Source organism: Microtus oregoni, unplaced genomic scaffold (assembly GCF_018167655.1).
Source record: "Microtus oregoni isolate MIOR12 unplaced genomic scaffold, Mior012 000003F_ref0000135, whole genome shotgun sequence".
NCBI classification, from domain to species: Eukaryota; Metazoa; Chordata; class Mammalia; order Rodentia; family Cricetidae; genus Microtus; species Microtus oregoni.
The window spans coordinates 31,111,756-31,131,884 of NW_024543062.1; the positions used below are offsets into that span (position 1 = coordinate 31,111,756).

General features: G+C 47.8%; 2 protein-coding genes across 4 annotated transcripts in view; one reads left to right on the plus strand and one right to left on the minus strand.

The window, feature by feature from the left end:
* Positions 1–1,459: 1,459 nt before the first annotated feature.
* Positions 1,460–6,083, plus strand: CUNH12orf76 (chromosome unknown C12orf76 homolog). The gene is made up of 2 exons (XM_041648619.1): positions 1,460–1,641; positions 4,863–6,083. The coding sequence occupies exons 1-2, from the start codon at positions 1,509–1,511 to the stop codon at positions 4,946–4,948; spliced, it is 219 nt and encodes a 72-aa protein (XP_041504553.1). The 5' UTR covers positions 1,460–1,508; the 3' UTR covers positions 4,949–6,083.
* A 2,151-nt stretch (positions 6,084–8,234) lies between these two features.
* Ankrd13a (ankyrin repeat domain 13A) overlaps positions 8,235–20,129 on the minus strand; it is a 32,834-nt gene continuing 20,939 nt past the window's right edge. For 2 of the 3 annotated variants that reach the window (XM_041648354.1, XM_041648356.1), the window contains 9 exons: positions 17,712–17,778; positions 16,529–16,610; positions 15,422–15,483; positions 14,466–14,599; positions 13,897–14,054; positions 13,291–13,398; positions 12,361–12,521; positions 10,710–10,777; positions 8,235–10,153 (listed from right to left, as the gene is read on the minus strand). In XM_041648354.1, coding sequence (XP_041504288.1) covers positions 9,958–10,153; positions 10,710–10,777; positions 12,361–12,521; positions 13,291–13,398; positions 13,897–14,054; positions 14,466–14,599; positions 15,422–15,483; positions 16,529–16,610; positions 17,712–17,778 — 1,036 coding nt within the window. In that variant the 3' untranslated portion in view covers positions 8,235–9,957. The remainder of the gene's footprint in view (positions 10,154–10,709; positions 10,778–12,360; positions 12,522–13,290; positions 13,399–13,896; positions 14,055–14,465; positions 14,600–15,421; positions 15,484–16,528; positions 16,611–17,711; positions 17,779–20,129) is intronic. The other variant, XM_041648355.1, reaches the window with a different exon arrangement.

Sequence of the window (20,129 nt, forward strand, 5' to 3'; positions counted from 1 at the left end):
AGGACCTGAGAATTCAGATGTTTCCTTTCTACTTCAACTGAATGGAAAGTGTACTCAGAGGCTGCTTGTTCATTCCTAGCTGCCCAGACCCGAAATCACGCAGAAACCATATTAACTACAAGGCTGCTTGGCCAATGACTCTAGCGTATTCCTCTTATATCTTAAATTAATCCATTTCTATTCTGTGTATCGCCACAAGGTTGTGGCTTACCAGGTAAAGTTCCAGCATCTGTCTTCTTCAGCAGCTACATGGCATCTCTCATCTTTCTCCCAGCATTCAGTTTAGTTTTCCCGCCTCGCTCTGTTCTGCCCTACCACAGGCCAAAGAAGCTTCTTTACTAACCAATGACAATAAAACATGTTCACAGTATACAGAAAGGAATCCCATATCAGGAAAGGACAATGGATGCAGTCCTTCAAAAAACATCAAATGATCTAGAGCCACGAATATTTGGTGGTTATTATATTCAGTTCTGAATCCACTATATTGGAAATTTACGAATTTCTTAGTCAGGGTTGCTACAGCTGTGATGAAACATCATGATTCAAACAACTTGAGGACAGGGTTTCTTTGGCTTACACTTCCACATCGCTGTTCATCCCTAAAGGAAGTCAGGACAGGAACTCACGCAGGACAGGAGCCTGGAGGCAGGAGCTGATGCCAGAGGCCATGGAGGGTGCTGCTTACTGGCTTGCTCCTCCTGGCTTGCTCCTTGGGGGAGGGCGTGAGAAGGTGCAGCATCAATGACTCGGACACTGAAAGTCAGGTAGAAGGCATACTGAAGACTCGTTTATTTAACAACAGGAATAAACTCATATACCCTCCCAGCACCCAGGCATTCTGATGCATTGACATTGTGTGGTTACCACTCACTGACTAGGCACAATCAGAATTTCTGACAGCCCCAGGCAGACTCCAGGTTGGCTCCTCTCCGCCTTGCAGGCCTTACCTTCTTACACTCAGCCTGCCTTTTTAGAGAACCCAGTCTAGGGTTGGTACCACCCAACGTGACTGCCCCCCCCCCCCCAAAGCACTGATTAGATTAGAAATGGCAATGAAGTTAAGCAGGACGCTAGGTGGAGTGGAAATATTTGAGTGAGGGGGAGGCTGCAGTTTTAGAAAAAGGTGTTCAGAATATGGGTTCCTTGAGAGAGAATGTATGTAAAATGGGAATGCGTAGTCTGTTTCTCCAGACTATGGTGACGACTGAATACGAAAATGCACGGGTTTGTAAAGCAAAGCCTTTCAATGTTGTGAGCAGGGAACATTCTGGGCGGAACGTTAATTTTCGCGGAAATTGGCCTGGGTGCGGTATTAAGACCGGACCACATTGGCGGAACCTTGTCCCGTCTCCACCAGTCCTCTCCCAATAACCCACCCCCGCCCCCGTCTAGTTTCCACGGCAACCACGCGAGCCGACTACGCTGGCCGCGGAAAGGGCGCGTCTAGAGGCGGGGCTTGAAGCGGAAGCCGCGTCCGCACGCGCGGTGCGGAGCAGGCTGCAGAGATGTTGCTTGCGGGGTGGTTGTGGCTGTGTGCTGCGCTCTGCAGCCTCCTCCTGGGGCAGGCCGAGGCCCCGAACCCCGGGGTGCCGCCGGAGCGGAGCCGGCCCTACGCGGTGCTGCGTGGGCAGAACCTGGGTGAGCGGAGCGGGGCGGGGCGGGGCGGAGCGGGATGCGCGTTTGCTGCCAGAGCAAACAGCACCCGGGCTTGGGAGCGGGCGGCGCGCGGCGCGGGAGCTGTCCCTGACGTCTGGTGCTCACAGAGCCAGTTTTCCTGCTGTCAGCCCAAGCTTGGGAGCCAGCTCTCTTGCCCTATGTGCTGGCGGCACCTGCTGAAATTAGAAGCTGGAGACCTGGGTTTGTGCCTTCATGTCCGACTCTATGGATTCAAGCTGGGCAGTAGGGCTAAATCTGCATCCATCCCTCTTCCTGCCAGATAGGCCCTTTCTCAGCGATGGCGTTTGTAATGGACGTTTTAGCATTCCCTACACACCAGGTGCTGTGCTCAGGACTTGCATGTATTTGGGGAGCTTCATTGTAAGCCAATGAAAAAGTAGGGCTTTTCAATCCTGTTTAACAGAAAAGGAAAATGAAGCCGAAAGGTAAAGTTATGTTACTCAGGGATACCCAGGTTTGGCGTGGTGAATGCCAATACTTGAATCTGGGATTTGTGGGAGCTTGAAGCAACTTTGGGGAGTATTCATCACATAAGGCATGGCCTTGAAAGGAGCTCTGGTTCTTGACACTGGGCAAACCAGATGTGTCCGTCTCACCTCCACCCTCCCTCCCCACCTGATACCGTTCTGGGCTGTCTTTCTATGGCTTGTTTTTTCCCACGTTTTGACCACTTACTTTGTACCTATCTAGCAGTCCGCTAAGTAGTTTTCAGAAATTTTCAGCCTAATCCTTTAGACTTGGGTTTGTCAGCCTGGATACAACTGACACCTTAGATCACATGATTCCTTTTTAGCTGCGGGGCGGGGGAGAGGCTGTCCTGAGCATAGGATGTTCATGAGCCCCCATCCTTTACCCTCTGGATGCAGTCACACCCGCCACTTGCAGTCTACACAATCACAACGTTTCCAGTCCTAACCCTTTGGGTTAAGACCCCTACTGAAGAACAGCAAGCTGAGGATGCTCCCAAACTGTCTTAGCTGTAGTAGTCGTAGTAATCATCATCATCATCATCAACTACAGAAAGCGTGTTAGGAAAGTTTACACTGTGGTATTGCAACATCAAGCAGGTAATGTGTCTGCACTGGATGCCTTGAGGCAGTCTGCTTAGTAATCTTGCATATATCTAGAGTCTGGAACAAAGTAGAAAGAATTGTCCTTTACCACCTGGAGTTCATGAAATGCGGCCCTAGGCAGTTGAGGGCAGTGGGAATTTTATCGCTGATTTCATGAACAAGGACACGGAAGTTGGGGGCCTTTAGTAAGATGCATAGCCTAGGAAGCACATGGGAACCCAGGCAGTCTGACCTCAAACCCCGAACTCTTCACTGCCATGAGTGCTGCCTGTCTTGGCCATAAGGGAAGTGTTCAACTATATGCACTTACTATAGCCCAGTACTTTATTGAGCACTGCTTGAAGGTAATCCATAGTTAAGCTTAAAGAAATCCTTTTAATTGGGTTTTCATTTGTCCCACTTTATTGATGCAGAACATGATTCTCAGTGATGGGAAGTGACCATGGGATGGAGTTGTCTTTTACAGTCAGGTGGTGGTGGCGTACACCTATAGTCCCAGCACTTGGGAGGCAGAGGCAGGGGGATAACTGTGAGCCCAAGGCCAGCCTGGTCTACAGAGTGAGATCCAGGACAGCCAGGTCCATACAGAGAGACCCTATCTTGAAGAACAACAGCAACAACAAAAAGTCTTTTAAGGTTGTTTTTGAAACCTGTCTGGTTACTGATGTGCCCTGCAAGAGAGGTGGGTACAAGGATGAAGAATAGAGGGGCTTATCAAGTTCCAAATGGATATTAATTCAAATAATATTGATACCTAGCATATGGTTTTAATTAAGCTTTTTCCTTTGTTTGGATTTTTTTTTTTCGAGACAGGGTTTCTCCGTAGCTTTTTTGGTTCCTGTCCTGGAACTCTTCTAGACCAGGCTGGCCTCGAACTCACAGAGATCCGCCTGCCTCTGCCTCCCGAGTGCTGGGATTAAAGGCGTGCGCCACCACTTTGTTTGGATTTTAAGTCTGGTGTGGTGTGTGTTCATTTGTGTATCCAGTGAGGCCAGAAGTGGATATCAGATCCCTGGAGCTAGAGCTATGGGTATGTGCTGGGTCCAGTAACACAATCTTGGTCTTAAACAAGCTGAATGCCATGTCTCCAGATAGCCCAGGTCAACTAAATACCTGGCCAAATTGTCAAAAGTCTTTAATTTCCAGTTTCCTAAAGTTATGAGTACAGCTGGAATTTTTTCTCTTGCTCCATTCAAACCATTTCCGTACATTCTAGAACGGTCTTTAAAATTAAAGGGAAAGAAATCTGCTTCTTAAAATAGAAGCAAAAGAGAGATAGATGCTCGGCAGTAATTCCTGGCTGCACCGCAGGGGGCCTGAGCTTGGCTATCCAGCACCAATAAAGATCTCAGAACCACACCTGGCCTTCTAGAGTAGTGACACGCTCTCAAAACCACATCTGGACTTTTGCAGTTGTGAAATGCTCTCTTTGTCATTTTTCCTATCCTTTCTCCCCCTTACCCACCAAGAGGCTGAGAGGATGTGATGGGATAGAGGTGGGACAGGCACAGATGTTCTGAAATGACCGTCTTGAAAGTAGGCAGGTCTAGGCTTCTCAGAGGAACTGGACTGGCACCTGGCGTGGGCCCACAAACTTGGAACTAAGCATTTATAAATGTGCCTTTGCTTATCAAAGGTCACAGCGCTTTGAATGCCGCAGAAGACCGCTGCGGCTGAGCAAAGTGAGTGGCTTATATTCGTAGCTTAAAGCCCCGGGCTGCCAGGCCAAGTCCCCTTGTAGGCCCCACTCCTTCCCTGAGCACCCTGAATGTTTTAGACATGAACTGTACTCTCAAAAACAGCTGGGGGCTGGAGAGAGAGCGCAGCAGTTAAGAGCACCAGCTGCTCTTGCAGAGGTCCTGGGTTTGACTCCCAGCATCCACATGCCACTTCAAACTTCTATAACTCTAATCCCAGGGAATGTGACCCCCCGGGGGGCCCTCTCTCACTGTCCTGTACCTGTGGGGTGACTTGAAGAAGTGCCTGGCTAGTTCTGCCACCCGGCGCAGTAAGTACTCTTGGGTCAAGTAGCAATTGAAAAAGCACTGTCTTCCTAATGAAATCATGGAGCCTGGAGCTCCCACAAGGTAACCTGTTTTCCCTTTGCAGTGCTGATGGGAACCATTTTTAGCATCCTGCTGGTGACCATCATCCTTATGGCATTTTGTGTCTACAAGCCCATTCGTCGTCGGTGACAGCCACAGAAGATCACCCGGCTTCAAGTCTGGGACAGCATGAGTTGCACTGCACGTGAGCCCCTGGAGATGATGGAATCAGAACTTGTAGGAAGTGCCCACCGATCTGGGGGGCTTAGAAAAGCAACTAGCAGTAATTGTTTCCTAGCCTCAGTATTGGCTGCTGAGTCGGCATCTTGGTGCTTTTGTTTGGCTGTGCTGGCTAAAAGTAAAGGCTGAAGCTCCAAGGCTCCTCTAAAGACATGTCCTTTGCCAAGTGTCCAGAAGAGCTGCGCTGGAGAGCACTAATCACTAATGCTTGAAATAAGGAAGAGGAAGACTCAACATGTAGACATCCCCCGCTTTCAACTATTCTGTCTTGGTGTGTTACATGGGGGCCAGTAAGATAGCTCAGAAGGTAGAGGGGCTTGCAGCCAAGCCTGATAACCTGAGTTTGATTCTTGGAACTCATCTGGTGGAAGGAGAGAACTGACTCCCATGGCTTGTTCTTTGACCTCCACACACGAATAAGTAAATATAAAAACAAAGACGACGTTTCCTTTCTACGGAGGTGCCCTAGGATACCCTGGTTGAAAAGCCAGTGTTCATTGTGGAGAACTTAGGCCATCATTCCTTGCCTTCATTGGCGCTGGACTTGAATGGCCACAATTGGGCCGGAATTGTATCCTAGGTCTGTAGTCACATGCCCCCCTGGCCTGTCGGAAGAATAACTCCACCTGACTCAGACAGATTGATGTCCCTCACCCGTGGCCTAAAGCTTTTGTAACTTTCCAGATGGGATCATGAGAGACTTAGCTCTCCCTCTTCTCCTGGGTATAGAGGAGTCAGCTATATGTCCACTGTGCAGGCTGCTGTTTGCAGGACTCTCGGCGTTTCTAGTGCTGCTACTGAACTTGAGTTCTCCTACTGATACTTCTCATAGTCATAGAGGGTCGTTAGTATTTATTCTGCTAGATTTAATTTTGTCAGAATTGTTGCAATGCTTAGTCTTGTGTTCCCACAAGCACAGCACTGGTCTTTGTTTTATTGTCTAACAACCTGTGCTCAATGTGAATTCACTGAGGAGGAGCACTGTAACTGTTGGGGTCTTGTCTGTAAACTTGTAACACTGAGCCATTAAAATATCAACATTAAAGAGGAATCTTGTCCGCTGTTTTATTCATCATGTTTTCAAGTGTTTAAAATGCTGGGTGGGGCTATGTTGATGGCTCAGTGGTGAGGAGCACTTGTTGCTTCTGTAGAGAATTAGGTTTGGTTCCCTGTACACAGATGGTGGCTCACAGCTACCTGTAACTCCAGTTCCAGGGACTCTGCTGACCACAGGTAGACACGGAGCATGTGTTCCGTGAACAGACATCACAAGGCAACCTGCTCATATAATCTTTTTGAAAACTTCAGTGTAGGTGTGTGTGGTGTGCGTTTGAATCTTGGCCTCATTTATTTAAGGTAGACCTGTGTAGTGGAATTTAAACTAGCATGTGAAATAAATAGTAAGGCTGAGCCAGACTCACATTGGGCTGGGACAGCGTCCCACACTTTTGTTCAAGGCTGACTATAAGGAGCTACCCTTCTCCAGAGCCTGTTTCTTTACCAGCAGTAACACCGGCACCCTGAAGCCGGGGTGATGGAAAACACTAAAATGTAGGAGACATGGCCACACACAGTCAGGCTGCTCTCCCCAGGAGTTCCAGGTATTGCCCTGACAGATGAGAAATATGTGGGCACTGAGATTGTGTCCCAAGAGGGCATGTCCAACCCCACTTCATGAACAACCTGTTTTGATATACCACTGTAATTTTTGTTGTCATTTTAAAAGGAAAGAGTAAAATCTTACCAGACCCATAGTCCTTGCTATTGTTTTTTGTTTGGTAATAATCACGTGGACATGGATGAGTCCAGGACAAAGAACAGAGACACTTGGTTGGAAACAGAAATTGTGGGGATGGAGAGATGGTTTAGCAATTAAGAGCATGGGTTTCTTTTCCAGTGGACCCGAATTGACTCCCTGCATCTACATGAGGCAGCTCACAACCACCCCTACTGCAGTTCCAGGGAGCCCCTGGCTTCTGAGGGCGCTAGCTCTCAGAAGGCAGCAGTAGATGGGTCTCTCGCCAACCAGGGCTCCACAGATGGATCCTATCTCAGATAAACAGCTTATGAAAGGGAACACAAGGCTGCAAGGTGTGACGGGCCTCTGAACACATGAGCACTCCAAAGCACACAGGCTCATCTCCCGGTGCTGCTGGAGGTCTGGGGGCTCTGGAGCACTAGTCGCATAGCTTCTAGTTGGACTCAGTCTTTAAACCACACCTACTTCTAGACTTGGGGCTAGGCAGCACTTTGACCTCCATTACTTACTGTCCCATGGTCACTTAAAATCTCTAGTCCAGTCCATCTCCCTTGATGTCGCCATGGTCAGGAGGCGCCCAAGGCCAAGCTGCTACCTATGTGTTCCCGTCGCTATTCAACACTTCACTGTGTTGTGTAACAAGACTGGAACAGACCCTCAGAAACCTGTACTCATGGGCTGGAGAGATGGCTCAGTGGTTAAGAGCTTTGCCTGCTCTTACAAAGGTCCTGAGTTCAATTCCTGGCAACCACATGGAGGCTCACAACCATCTGTAATGAGGTGTAGTGCCCTCTTCTGGCCTGCAGACATACAGACAGAATATTGTATACATAATAACTAAAAAGAAAAAGAAAAAAGAAACCTGTACTCAGTGGGGCGGCTTCTTCCAGGAAGAAGTGACTGGAGCATGGGCCTTGGTGAGCTACTCGGTGTTAAGTCATCCATAGACTGCCTGTGGCCTGCAAAGGGGGTGTGGCTCACGTACTGCTTACTCCCCAAAGCACAGCTGCTCCTCCCATCTTCCTAGGACAACTAAATCCCCCCCAGAACCCTAAAATACTGTTATCCAGCAGTGCCCTTTGTTTTTAAGGCCCGGATTTTACTCGAATGCCTTAGAAATATCCCCCCATCACTCTGGCTTCGAGGAATGAGTCTCTTCGATCAGCGGTGTTGATGCTGGCCCATTTTCCCCTCTCCCAGGAGAAGAAGGCACCACACTCCCAGGAGGTGCATGAAGAGGACCTGAACGGCCCAACACTGGATCCTTTTCATTTATTTACACCTGGTACAAGTTGTGAGGCAATGCTGATTGCGCCCTGGGCAGGAGGCTGGTCTTTGCAAAGAGCAGGTACTGCCAACAGGAGTGTGTGTTCCTGCAGTGGTGAGAGGACGTACCGCAGAAGAGACAGAACAGACTGGCAGGGCCTGTGGGCGCCCTCTGTGGAAGCTTATTTATTTGCATTTTAAGACAGAACACATGGGGAAAGCTGCAACATGGTAATGCAGTGCTCAGTCCCTTTTTAAGTGACTTCCTAGGGGCACAAGCACAGACTTCAGAAAGCAGAGCAATGGAATGCAAACCTAGGATTCACCTTAGTGAGTAAACATGGCCCCAGTGCAGCCATTCCCACAGTGTCTACTGGCAAATGCCAAGTAAACAGCTGCCAAGCTGAGCAGAAAGCAAATGTGATGTCCACCCTCATCTTCTGTACAGGGCAGGAATTTGGTTAGACCATCACAAAAGGTAGGTGCCATGAGAAATTAAAAATCACAACTCTTTTTGACTAAGAACATTTTACTGGCAACATTGACTGTATCAAACAGACATTCTTGAGAATGGTGGACTCTCTCTTCCTATCCCAACAGAAGCATAACAGGGAACAGGCTCAGAACAGAGGAAGGTACTGTTAGCATATGATTAGCGCAGTCTGTGGGGTTAATGCCTGCACCAGGTGAGGGGTGCAAGGTGCCCTTGGCTGCATTCCCCAGGGGTCGGTCTGTTATGCAATAGGTATTTACAGGAGGGTTAGACAAAATAGTTAACTACTAAAGGTATCCAAAAAAGGCCTGAGAAAATCTGGTTAAAATGCATAACCTTGTATTGCTACTGATGGGAGTAGTCATTTTTTATATCTCTTAAAAATAATAAAAACATTCTGTTAAAAAATATATTTATCCAGAAAGATGTTGATTTGAACTCTAAAAAGCAATATGGAGTTGTCACTTTTCCCTTTTGGATGAAGAGCCTCTACTCCAGGTTAGCTCTCTCCCGGCTTCAGTGCCACCCTGCCTTCTCTAATGAAGCTAGCTCATGCAGTTGGCTCTCCCCAGGCTGGAAAACCTTCACTGGAGCAGGCACGGAATGCACAGTAGCTAGATTCTCTGCTGTTCCCATGGTTTGGTCAGCTTGCGTGCTTTGAGAGCCAGCCATGGATTCCTCTAGCTGCTCCTCCAAGGACAGGATTAGCTGCCTTCGGTTTAGCCTGGAGGATGCTGCTCCCAAAGGAACTGCCCTTATGGATTCCAATCAGGTCCTCAGTGTGTGGAGTGAGGTGGGTTAAACTATTAGTAATTTTTAAGGCTAAGGCAATATCCGTGGTCATTTGTATATCTTAATTTGATGCAAATAGTTAGCCATAATCTAAAATAGATCCTGTACATATCCTCCTAGCGGGGGGAGGTAAAGGGCATAGACAAGGTAGAGATGGGGAGGTGTAATGGCAATGTCTAGGGACCCTATAGGAAGGGAATAAAGAGGTCAGCAGAACCCGTTTCTTTGGTGAACACTCTACAAAGGCTGCTGCTCTCCTGTAGAAAAGCACCCTGACTCTGCAGTGATGTGTGTTATCACTTCTGATGAAGATGTATCTACTTAACCTGCAGGGCTTGGTGTCGCCGTCTAAAGCTGGTAGTAAAAATGTGACCTGCAGGCCAGGACAGCTAATGGAAGGTGATGATACTCTCCTCCCTCAGCCTGGAGATGGGGCCTACCAGTGCTGCCCTCCTCCACTCTGGGGAGTCCCTGGTCCTGCACCTTTGCATAAAGGAAGGGCAGCTGCTGCCTGCAGGAAGTGTAGGCCTCTGCTGTAGGGTCGCAGCTGACGAAGCACCCCCATGCAGCCCAGAGCCTCTACTCTGTGCAGCCCCTGGACAGAAATGTCTACTTCTCAGTGAGTGACAGCCGTAAGACTTGCTGGAGTTCGGCCTCTTCCTCCTGGAGCCTTAGTTCCTGTTCCGCCAGCTCTTTGGCAGATAGTTCCATGGCCAGCTGCAGGTCACTATCAAAACGGCTCGACTCACTGAGGGCACCTGGGCACGAGCCTTCCATGGTGGTTAGAAGGCTCTCCTGGATGGCCCTAGGGTAGAAAATGGAACAGAGTTATTCCCATCCTGGAGGTGGTGGCAGCAACTACGTTCTTACTGATTACTAAGAGCACACTGTACCAAGCACTCCTGATGCATGATGACGTCCACTCTGCTGAGGTGGAGGTGCGGGGCCTGTGTGAGCCAGCATGCCCCAGTTCTAAGCTATGAATGAAGTCCGGTCTGTTAGAAAGCAGTGCTCACACATGCTGCCCATAGGAAGGAGGAGGCACTACTGCAGGTTCCACCATTTCCGTAGCTCGACCCCAACTGTCTTTAGCCCTGCCTATCCTCACCCAGCTAGACCTGCAATCGCACATTCACAGAAGACCAAGCCAAAAAGAAAACATTTACCTAGGGCTTTGCTGCAAGCAGCCCTAGCCTGTGAGCCAGTCAGCACTCAGGTCAGAGCTGGTTTAATGGATAACCACAATAAAAGAAGCACAAAAGCTGACGCCTCAACTCCCTGCTGAGCACGAGCCACACAGATGCCCATGTATCAAGTGCCGTGCCAACAAAAGCCACATCATGAAAAGTCCCTTCAGTTACCTTTCATACTGGGCTTCATAGCTGTGGGTGGGGCTGATCCCTCCATTTGAAGCTGGTCCTGAAAGTTCCTGGCAAAAACAAACGACGGGTATAAATACCTCGTAGAAGTATTCCAAAATGACAAGGAAATGAACACAGTGAGAACAAAATGTACAGCATTCATAAGTTGTTGCTGACTGTGCTGTGTGGACACCAGCACTACACTTCCCCACTGTATGGTACAGAGCATCAGGCATTACCCTGGATCCAGGGCCACCACCTTCTCAGACTTGACAGAGCTCCATCTAGAACCACTGCCCTAGGATGACAGCCACATAGCCAAAGCAGGGCATGCTTTAGAGACAAGCTGAGAAGACACAGTTGGGTACTGGTGGCCCTGGTCTCCAGTTATTGTCCTCAATGGCTACCATCAGGAGAGCAAGCCAAGCTCATTTGCACAGGGAGAGCAAGAGTTGATGTTTTGTCTCAAGGCTGAATCTTCTCCAAGGAGCTTCCCAAAAGTAGATAGCCCAGCTGTCAAAAAAGTAAATAAAAATCAACCCCACCCCATCTACTCCCCACAAAAAATAGATGGCTCAGTGTTTAAGAGCACTGGCTGCTTTTCTAGAACCCAGTTTTGGTTCCCAGCACCCATGTGGCAGCTCATAACCATCTATAACTTTAGCTCCAAGAAATCTAACAGTCTTCTGGCCACCTCATGCACCAAACACAGACATATATATACATTTTAAAAAATTAATGAAAAAGAAAAAAGTACAACAAATGAATCTGGAATGGGTCTATGATGGCAGAGGGGAGTCAAGGAGGGGGTGGGACTAGGTTACTCGAGCCCTGGAAGCTTTGGTAAACACTGACAGGCTCATGGACACCATGCTCACAGTTCATAGCTCCCAAGAATTCCTAGCATGCTCTGCAAATTCCTGAGGAATGGACAGTGGAAGGAAAGAAGAAACCAATAACCAACAACTGGACAGCAAAATCCTGGGACATAAGGCCACTACAGAGCATATGAGACCTATCTTAGAGAAAAAGGCAGGAAAAGGACAAAGACAGTGCTGGCACTCCCTTGTCCTCAGCAGGTTGTCTATGGCCAAAGCTGACCTCTGCCCAAGCTAGGAGCAGTGGACAGCAGAAGGTGGAAGGGCAAGCCTCCTGGGACAGCAGCACCAGAAGCCACAGAAGCGGGGGACAAGGCATTAACCCTCCCACCTACCACCCACCCCTGCTGCAATGTGCTCTTTTCTTAGTTCTGAGATGCAGAAGGAGTTTAAAAAGACTCCTCAAAATGGAAAAACTGTCAAGAGTGAGATTCCATTTTATCACACCCTGTCTAAGAAACTGTTACACAGTGAAGTCCACATCACTGCCTTAACTAAGACTACTTCAGTTCTAGAAGATTATATAGCACACCTTGAAAACTACACAAGAGCTCTACAGGTGAGCTTGAGTTACATACAGTAAGTCTGCCTTTAATTACCAACAATGCAGCCATGGTGATGTCGGTAGGTCTCCTGAATAGCAAGCTATGGTGAAATGACCTGCACAAACATTGTGAACACACCAAACTTTTTCTTAGAGCAAGTCTGAGCTATAAAATTCAGTGAACAGGGGGTGCACGCATGGGGGGGGGGGCGGGGTTCTGACAGCGCACCTGGCTCCTGCTGGACTCCAACAGGCTCTGCTGGATGGCAAACTGCATTATCTCATAGTCCTCATCTTGGAGATGCACGTTCCTGCCGTTGTCTTGAACATGATAGGATTCAGGGATTTCAAACACAGACTGATCAACCTCGAAGTTTGTGACCTCGGAAGCTGAAACACAAAGGCAGCTGTCCAGTGTCTGCACCCACTCATTACAGATAGCTCAGACAACTTTTTTCTTCATGTTTTTGTTTTTATGAGAAAGGGTCTACCTGGCCTCAAACTCAAAACATAGCCCAGGCTGGCTCCAGACTCATAATCCTCCTGCCTCAGACTATGGTGTGTTTTCAAGTGTCTGGGGGAGGGGAGGAGTTGTTTCCTTGACTGTTCTTTCCTGATATGGGGATCTTATTGTAGTGCTCATGCTGGACGCAGATCCTCCTGCTTCTCTAAGTGCTGGGATTACAGGCGTGAGTCATTGCACTCAGCTTAAAAACATTTCAAATTAAAAAGAAACCAGTAGCAACTCAGGGGCCAGGGCGTAGCTGAGTGGTACAGAGTTTGCCCAGCACGTGAAACTCTTAGTTCAGCAATTCAGTGCTGCCAGTACTAAAATGTAAAAGATGAAAGTGTAAATCCACCCCAGAAGACAGTTTTTCCTTGTTCTTTGATTGTTCTTGGTGGAAACTAACACATAATCATAACGAAGGAGACTCGGTGGACTGTAAAGTACAAAGAGTCTCCTCCTGAATGGAGCCAACTGAGCAACCTGAAACGGTGGCCGAGATGTACCCTTCTTCCTCCAGGTTTTCCAAGTTCTTCTCGCAGTGACCAACCGACACGGCACCCATAGTTGTTTCTCTTCTGCACCACAGACTTACTTCAAAGTGTTCGGTTAATGACACAGGACTAGGATGCAGACGCGGCCCTGTAGCTGTACCTGTGCCGGCCTGGATCCCCTCCACATTGTGACTCTCTTCAGCAGTGCTACAGCCATTAACATTTCCAAATGTAATCCGTGCGTTCAAAACGTGAAACAAGGGGATTTCTGACAAAGTAAAGGCTTCTATCAGTAGACTTCACTGAAAACAATAACCACTGGCTAACATTATGATAAAGCACACTTTACAGCAGGCTTTCTTCAGTCCTCACAGCAGCGCACCCCTCCCCCCCCCACCAGCACACACACACACCCAGTCCACAGATGAGAAAACTGAGACTGAGTAAAACCCAGGTGAAGAACTTTCTCCTAGATCACAGCAGCAAGTGATCAAGACAGGAATCAAGTGTCATGAATACTCCACCATTCAAAACCCAAAATCGCCTTGTCCACACTAGTCCAAAAGCTAACCCTCAATTTAACCATACCTAGTTTTTTTTTTTTTTTTTTTTTTTTTTGAGACAGGGTTTCTCCGTAGTTTTTGGAGCCTGTCCTGGAACTAGCTCTTGTAGACCAGGCTGGCCTCGAACTCACAGAGATCCTCCTGCCTCTGCCTCCCGAGTGCTGGGATTAAAGGCGTGCACCACCACCGTCCGGCAACCATACCTATTTTGACAGGGAATCCAGGAGGAAAGTCCAATTTGATAAAATCTCTCAGTCTTGCAAAATGAGCACTGGTTCGAGCCATGAGGTCAATGATAGGAATGACCTGCTCCACAAGGGAGAGAGGGAACTCTTCGCACATCCACAGTGTAGCTTTAAACCTGCAGGGTTTGACAGTGAGTGTTGGGGGGGGGGGGCAGGTCACTGCTACTCAGCACTAGACAGAGCACCCTTCAGAAGCCCCCTCCCCCTCCCCCATTATTCCTGAACCAGGACTTGTGACGGAATGGAACCCGAGGAACTCTGAAACCTGACAGTGAAGGGAAAGGGCTTAACAGCACTTCATTTATCAACTGAGATTTACTAGCAGTGAATAAAATAGATCAATACAGAACAAAGGTGCTCCCCTGTGACAAAGGCTAAGCAGAGAGCCGGTTACTGTTGGATTTGTCAGATTAAGTAGCTTCAACATTACTTTTAAAGGAAGGGGGAAGGAATGATCAAACCCAACTCTGAAGAGCACAGTTTCAGATGGTCCCATGAGTGAACAAGGGGCCACATCTTCCACTTACTTTTGTGTTCTAATCGTCAGCTCTTTTGGCCTTCCAATGTCCCTGTCTTTCAGATCAAAGTCTTCATCAAAGTACTCATCGGGTGTGATGGCCGTGGGGTTATTTACGGTGGCACACTCTGTGGTGAGGTCCTGCTGTGCCAGAAATTATGGGTCAGAATTGCCTGACTCTAAAGTACAGCCCCACAACCGGCTGCATGTGTTCACCACACGAACAAGCAAGTCTAACAGCCTTCCCAGTTCCATCCACACCCTCTTTCCATCTTTATGTCCTAGGTATGGAAGACACAGCCATGTGAGGAGGCGTGGGTGTGGAAGCTCGTACCCAATGTACCAAATGCACAGTTAGTTGGGGATCAAAAAAACGGTTGCTGAGCAGTGTAAAGCCCTGAGCCGGTCTCAAGTGCCATGCTCAGAGAAGGTCCTTGTTTATCCCAGAGAAGAGAGCCCGATTCTAGGACCAACCCTTACTCCAAAATCTAGATTTTTTTCAAAGTCTCCTTCATCTAATTTCTCCCCAAAGAGTATGCTATGGGATAACCCTTCTGTGTGCTGTGAATATGCATCACTCTCATTAGTAGACAGGAAAGCAGGTGGGAAAGACAAACTGAAAATAGGGAAGAGTGTGGACTCGGAGAGAGACCCCAGGGAGCTGCCCAGGGAGCGAGATGCTAGAGGATGGGTAAAGCTGTGAGCCACGTGGCAAAGCACAGATTAGATAGAAATAGGTTCATCTAAATGTAAGAACCAGTTAGTAGTGAGTCTGAGCTTTTGGCCGAGCGTTCCGTAATTAATACAAGCTTTTGTGTGTTTGTTTGGGACCAGACGACAGGTACCAAAGGAAAATCCTGCCTCTATTTACAAGAGTATCCATAGTGCACCTTGGGAGCTGATGTTCCTTTCCAAGTCAAGTGACCTACTCAGGACCCAGTGGCCATCACAAACAGAAGAACTCACCCCTTGAGCACCAAACTGATGTTCCACAGTTCCCAGCAGAGACTCCAGTGGATTCCGGTCCTCTAGAAAGGAGGGAAGATCAACAGAATCAAGCCCTCCTGATCCCAGTAACAATTCCACTTATAGGCAGGGAGATAAAAGACACCCATGAGGTGAGCTTATCCCAGAATATCCTCTCATTAGGAACTTTAGCCTAGAGGAACCACTATAGGAATCCAAGCAGTATTACCATGGAAACCATTGTTATATGTGATTAACATACATCATTAGGAAAATGAAAAAAAAAAACAAGAATTCAAGTAGAGCAGTTTTAGCACTGGCTTAGGAGACAGCTAGATGGATCCCTCACCCTAGCCACTCAGTGTTGTGCTCTGGCACTAGCCTGTACACCCGGAGCACAGCTGGTGGCCAAGCTGCTACCTGCACTTTCTAGATGATCGCATATGCCACATGCCAACTCACTGAATCCTCTCAGTGACTTTAAGAGTGGCCTAGTACCACCTCCATTCTACTACAGAGGAACACGAGGCCTACAGCACAGACAACTTCACAAGGCCACGGAGCTGGCAAAGCCAGGATATAGTGACCGGAGGCCAAGGTTCATGAAAATCTCATCACTGCGGTGAGGTAAAGTCACTCATCCCAGTGATAATATCCCCCAATATCTTCTCATGCTCCATTTCTGTTGTTGCTGCTGCTAAATCCAAGTTATTTGCAATAACACACATAAACAAGCCCTTGTGAATGAATGGCTTTAATTACGACGGAAATCAACTGTGAAAAACTCCAAGAATGAGTCAGACTAAGGAAATGTTTAGGAAGAGAAGTTAGGATTTGCATATCCAAACACATTTACTCATGGGTCACAACCCCTGGAGGGGTGTCAAACGACTCTTTCACAGGGGTCACCTAAGAACACCAGAAAACACAGATATTTACATTATGATTCATAACAGTGGCAAAATTACAGTTATGAAGTAGCAATGAAAATAATGTTATGGTGGGGTCAGCACAATGTGAGAGAAGAGTCGCAGCATTGGGAAGGCCGAGAACCCCCGCTCTACGTGGTCACACGATCATCCAGAAGGAGTCAGGGGTGCTCATTACCTTTATATCTCTTCTTTTCCTCCTCCGTCAGGTGTTCTGTCCGTATTTTGGTTATCACACTCACATTGTTTACTGTGTAAACCTTGAGAGAAGTGTGCAAAAGACAACAATGACACAGGGAATCCAAGGCAACTCAAGCATAGCAAGACTAAGAATGCTGCAGCAAAGCCAAGCAAACCCAGCAAAATTAAAGTTGGGACCCAGTCAGCAACCCCAGTCTCCTCCAGATGGAAAGACGGCTCCCGCCTGGGGACCTGCACTTCCTGCTGCGGGAGCCTGGGGACCTGCACTTCCTGCTGCGGGAGCCTGGGGACCTGCACTTCCTGCTGCGAAAGGGGCTCGGCAAACAGTTCCACTGGGTTCCTCTTGCTCCTAAACCTGCCTCCTGTGATCCATGGTGCTCTTCTAACTACTGACTTAGCTGAACCCAGGTTCTCTAGACCTGGGAGATCAGAGAGCACCAGCATCCTTTCTACTGACAAAAGAAAAAAGTCTTCTTCTAACTGGCAGCCTGAGCTGTGCCCTCAGCCTGTCTGAGGGTCTGGGTTTGCTGTGTGCTGACAGCTGCAGACAACAGTGACCACAGCAGCCATCTCTAATGCAGCTTGCTGGACATGATGGAGCTTTTTTTTTTTCTCACCCAGAGGCCAGCAAAGGACCCTACAACACTTGATTTCCTCCATCCCTGCTGTACACTAAAGAAAGTCCAACAAACAGCTTGTCAGTTGATAAAATGTCAGATGATATGACAGGTATCCCTATGATTACAGTGGTATCTCAGCTTAGTGGTGCCACGTAAGTGGGCTGGGCTAGTCTTTAAAAACTGAGCCAGCATCAGCTCTAGAAATCAATTAGAATTTAAGTAATAAAGATTCACAGAAATTACTTACTACGTGGTAACTTCTTTAAAAAGATAAACTGATAAAATTTAATGTAAAAAATAAAATCAAAGGAATGACTGGCTCATTTCTCAGCAATCATTTCTCTTTAGGAAAGCCACAGACCTGCTCAGGGCATGCTATCCATTTTCTGGAAACCACTAGATAAACCTCAGCAAGAGACACATTAGGGCTGTTCCCCAGGGTCCCCTGCAGATGCATGGAAACAATCAGAACAGGCTCCTCATTTGCACAGAAGCTAAAAAGCTATAATAATCTTATTTTTTTTAAGAGTTTCCTTTTACCTTTGCTTCGTAACCATTAACAACTTCTGCTTTATCTGTCCTCCAGCCCCAGAATCCGGATTTAGTTCTGATAAAAAGTGAACACCACAAATTTCTACATGTATAATATGCCATTCAGATTTCACCCCTACAGCCTTTACAGTCCCCAGCTTAAGTTAGTCAAAGATACTTGGAAATCATGGTCCCCTTGTCCAAAAAAGGATGCTACCAATGACAGATGCCTTAAACATCTCCCACCCACCGCCCACAGTTACCAATCAGTTTGCCTCACTCCAGACAAAGACAGCTTTCACTTTTGGCTTTTAAACAGGAACTGCCAGCACAGGGGACAAAGGTGACATTTTTTGGACAGCGATCCTAAAGAAGTGAGGATGACCAGTGTTTCAAGGTCTTGCTTACTACAAGGAGGTATCTGGGTCAGAACTTTTATCTGGGTCATCTACTGCTGGCAGGGGCATAAAAGCCTCCACCTCCATCCAGGAATTCTCAGAAGTTAGGCACGGAGCTCTTCACCTATCGGAGAAGGGCAGATGGAACAGGAAAGGCAATCAACGCTTCCACAGTGACTGAGTCCTGTGTCCCTCAGCTCAGGTAGAGAGGAGGGAAGGATGTGGGAAGGGCCTTTTCAGCCCAGACACCGATTCCAATCTATAGACGACTTTTGAGGGAGCCCAGGGAGCTGTAGAAACCCAGTTCTAGGGCTGCACACTTCTGGGGGGAAATGTATTCAGGATCCAAGAACAGCTCCTAGGTTCTGATTTTTCTTTTGTGTGCTGTGCTTTAAAGACAGGATGTTGCAGCCAGCAGTGGTACACTGCCTTTAATCCCAGCACTGGGGAGGCAGAGGCAGGTGGATCTCTGTGAGTTTGAGGCCAGCCTGATCTACAGAGTGAGTTCCAGGACAGGTTCCAAAGCTACAGAGAAACCCTGTCTCAAAAACAAAAACAAACAAACAACAAGGCAGGATGCTGCTAAGTGGGCCAGGCTGGTCCCAAACCAGTGAGCCTCTTGCCTCCACCTGCAGAGTGCTGGGATTACAGACAAGCACTTCCCGCCACTCCTGGGTGTGAACTGTTTTCAGCACATCTTGCTCTGGAGGTGTTTCCCCTCAGGAGCAGTCCAGTCCTCCCTTTATCTAGAACATCACATCCTGACTTTGCCTGGCACTATGTAAAGTTGCCAAAAGTCTTCCCTTTGTGCTGTCTGACAGAGTGAAGTGGACACAGGAAGCTCAGAGAACAGGGGCAGGTTAGACAAATCACAAAAGCAGAATGCAGCTTTTACATTTTATGTTTCCAGTTTCCCATATCAAATTGGGACATAATGGGTTTATATGTCTGTTTTAACCCATCATAAAAGGAAGACCCATGGATGTTAATTTTCCTCTTGGGAGTTTACAGTTAGTACAATAAGAGCCACGTGGCAAGAGATGAAGTCCTAAAGGAATTATAGCAAATGCTGGCTGCTCTAGCTTCCATTGCACAAACAAGAACAGGGGTTTGGGACCATGCCCAATAACTATCAAGTCATAGCTCTTGCTGTCACCAATAACAAAAATCGAGATATTCTGTTTGGTTAAATCATCCCAAAGTTCCTTATTTTTGCGACATCAATGGTGTGTAAGCTGGGAAACTGCCATTTCCGACACGCAGCCTCAGGGGTGCCAATGCTTACTCCAGTCCATGCCGCGTCAGTGCTCGCTGGGCCTCCATGCTCTTCACTGCGCCCCCCCCCCCCCTCGCAGCTCCACTCTGACAGCGGCTGAGTTAGAATGCCCAGTGTCAGTGTCTACTATTTTAAACCTGGCTGCTCTGACTCCTCGTGCCTTCACTAGCTCTACATACACAGGCATCTGAAAAGAACCCAGCTTCCTCCTTCCTGTCTGTCCCACCTGAGACCAACACAGCCAAGGTCACTTAGCAGACACTGTGATTTAGTGACTATTATACAATTTAAAGGCAGCTCTGAAGTGGTAGGGATTTTTTTCCTAATATGGCACAGCATAGTCTTTTTGGGAAAAGAGTAAAATCCCGGTGCAACAAGTGCAAACCATGGGTCAAAGCTCATCAGGAAGGGTAGTGTTTGTGTCAAATTCCTAGTACAGACCAGGAAAAGGACTAAAGCACCCATTGTAACATGGCAAAGAACCACGAGAACCATACATGACTGTTCACACATCTGAGTCCCCAAACCTCACACTCAGGAATGGCTCAAAGCTCTACGTATGTCTCAGGGCACTGATCACATACGAGCACCATTAAAACAGAAGAGAGCAAACAGCTGTCTCCAGCACTCTCCCTTCAGCCCACTGGCAGCATCAGGAAAGCCAGCTCGAGCCCTCTGAAAACCCTGTAACCATGGGAAGACACAATGTACCTGCGTCCTCAGTACAAAGGAAGGCACTCTTGTTTCCCATCT

What these genes read in the sequence shown, in the direction of transcription:
- CUNH12orf76 (XM_041648619.1), top strand. Translation starts at nt 1,509, where the DNA reads ATGTTGCTTGCGGGGTGGTTGTGGCTGTGTGCTGCGCTCTGCAGCCTC. An exon ending in GCTGCGTGGGCAGAACCTGG is followed by an intron (nt 1,642 to 4,862) that starts GTGAGCGGAGCG and finishes TTCCCTTTGCAG; the next exon opens with TGCTGATGGGAACCATTTTT.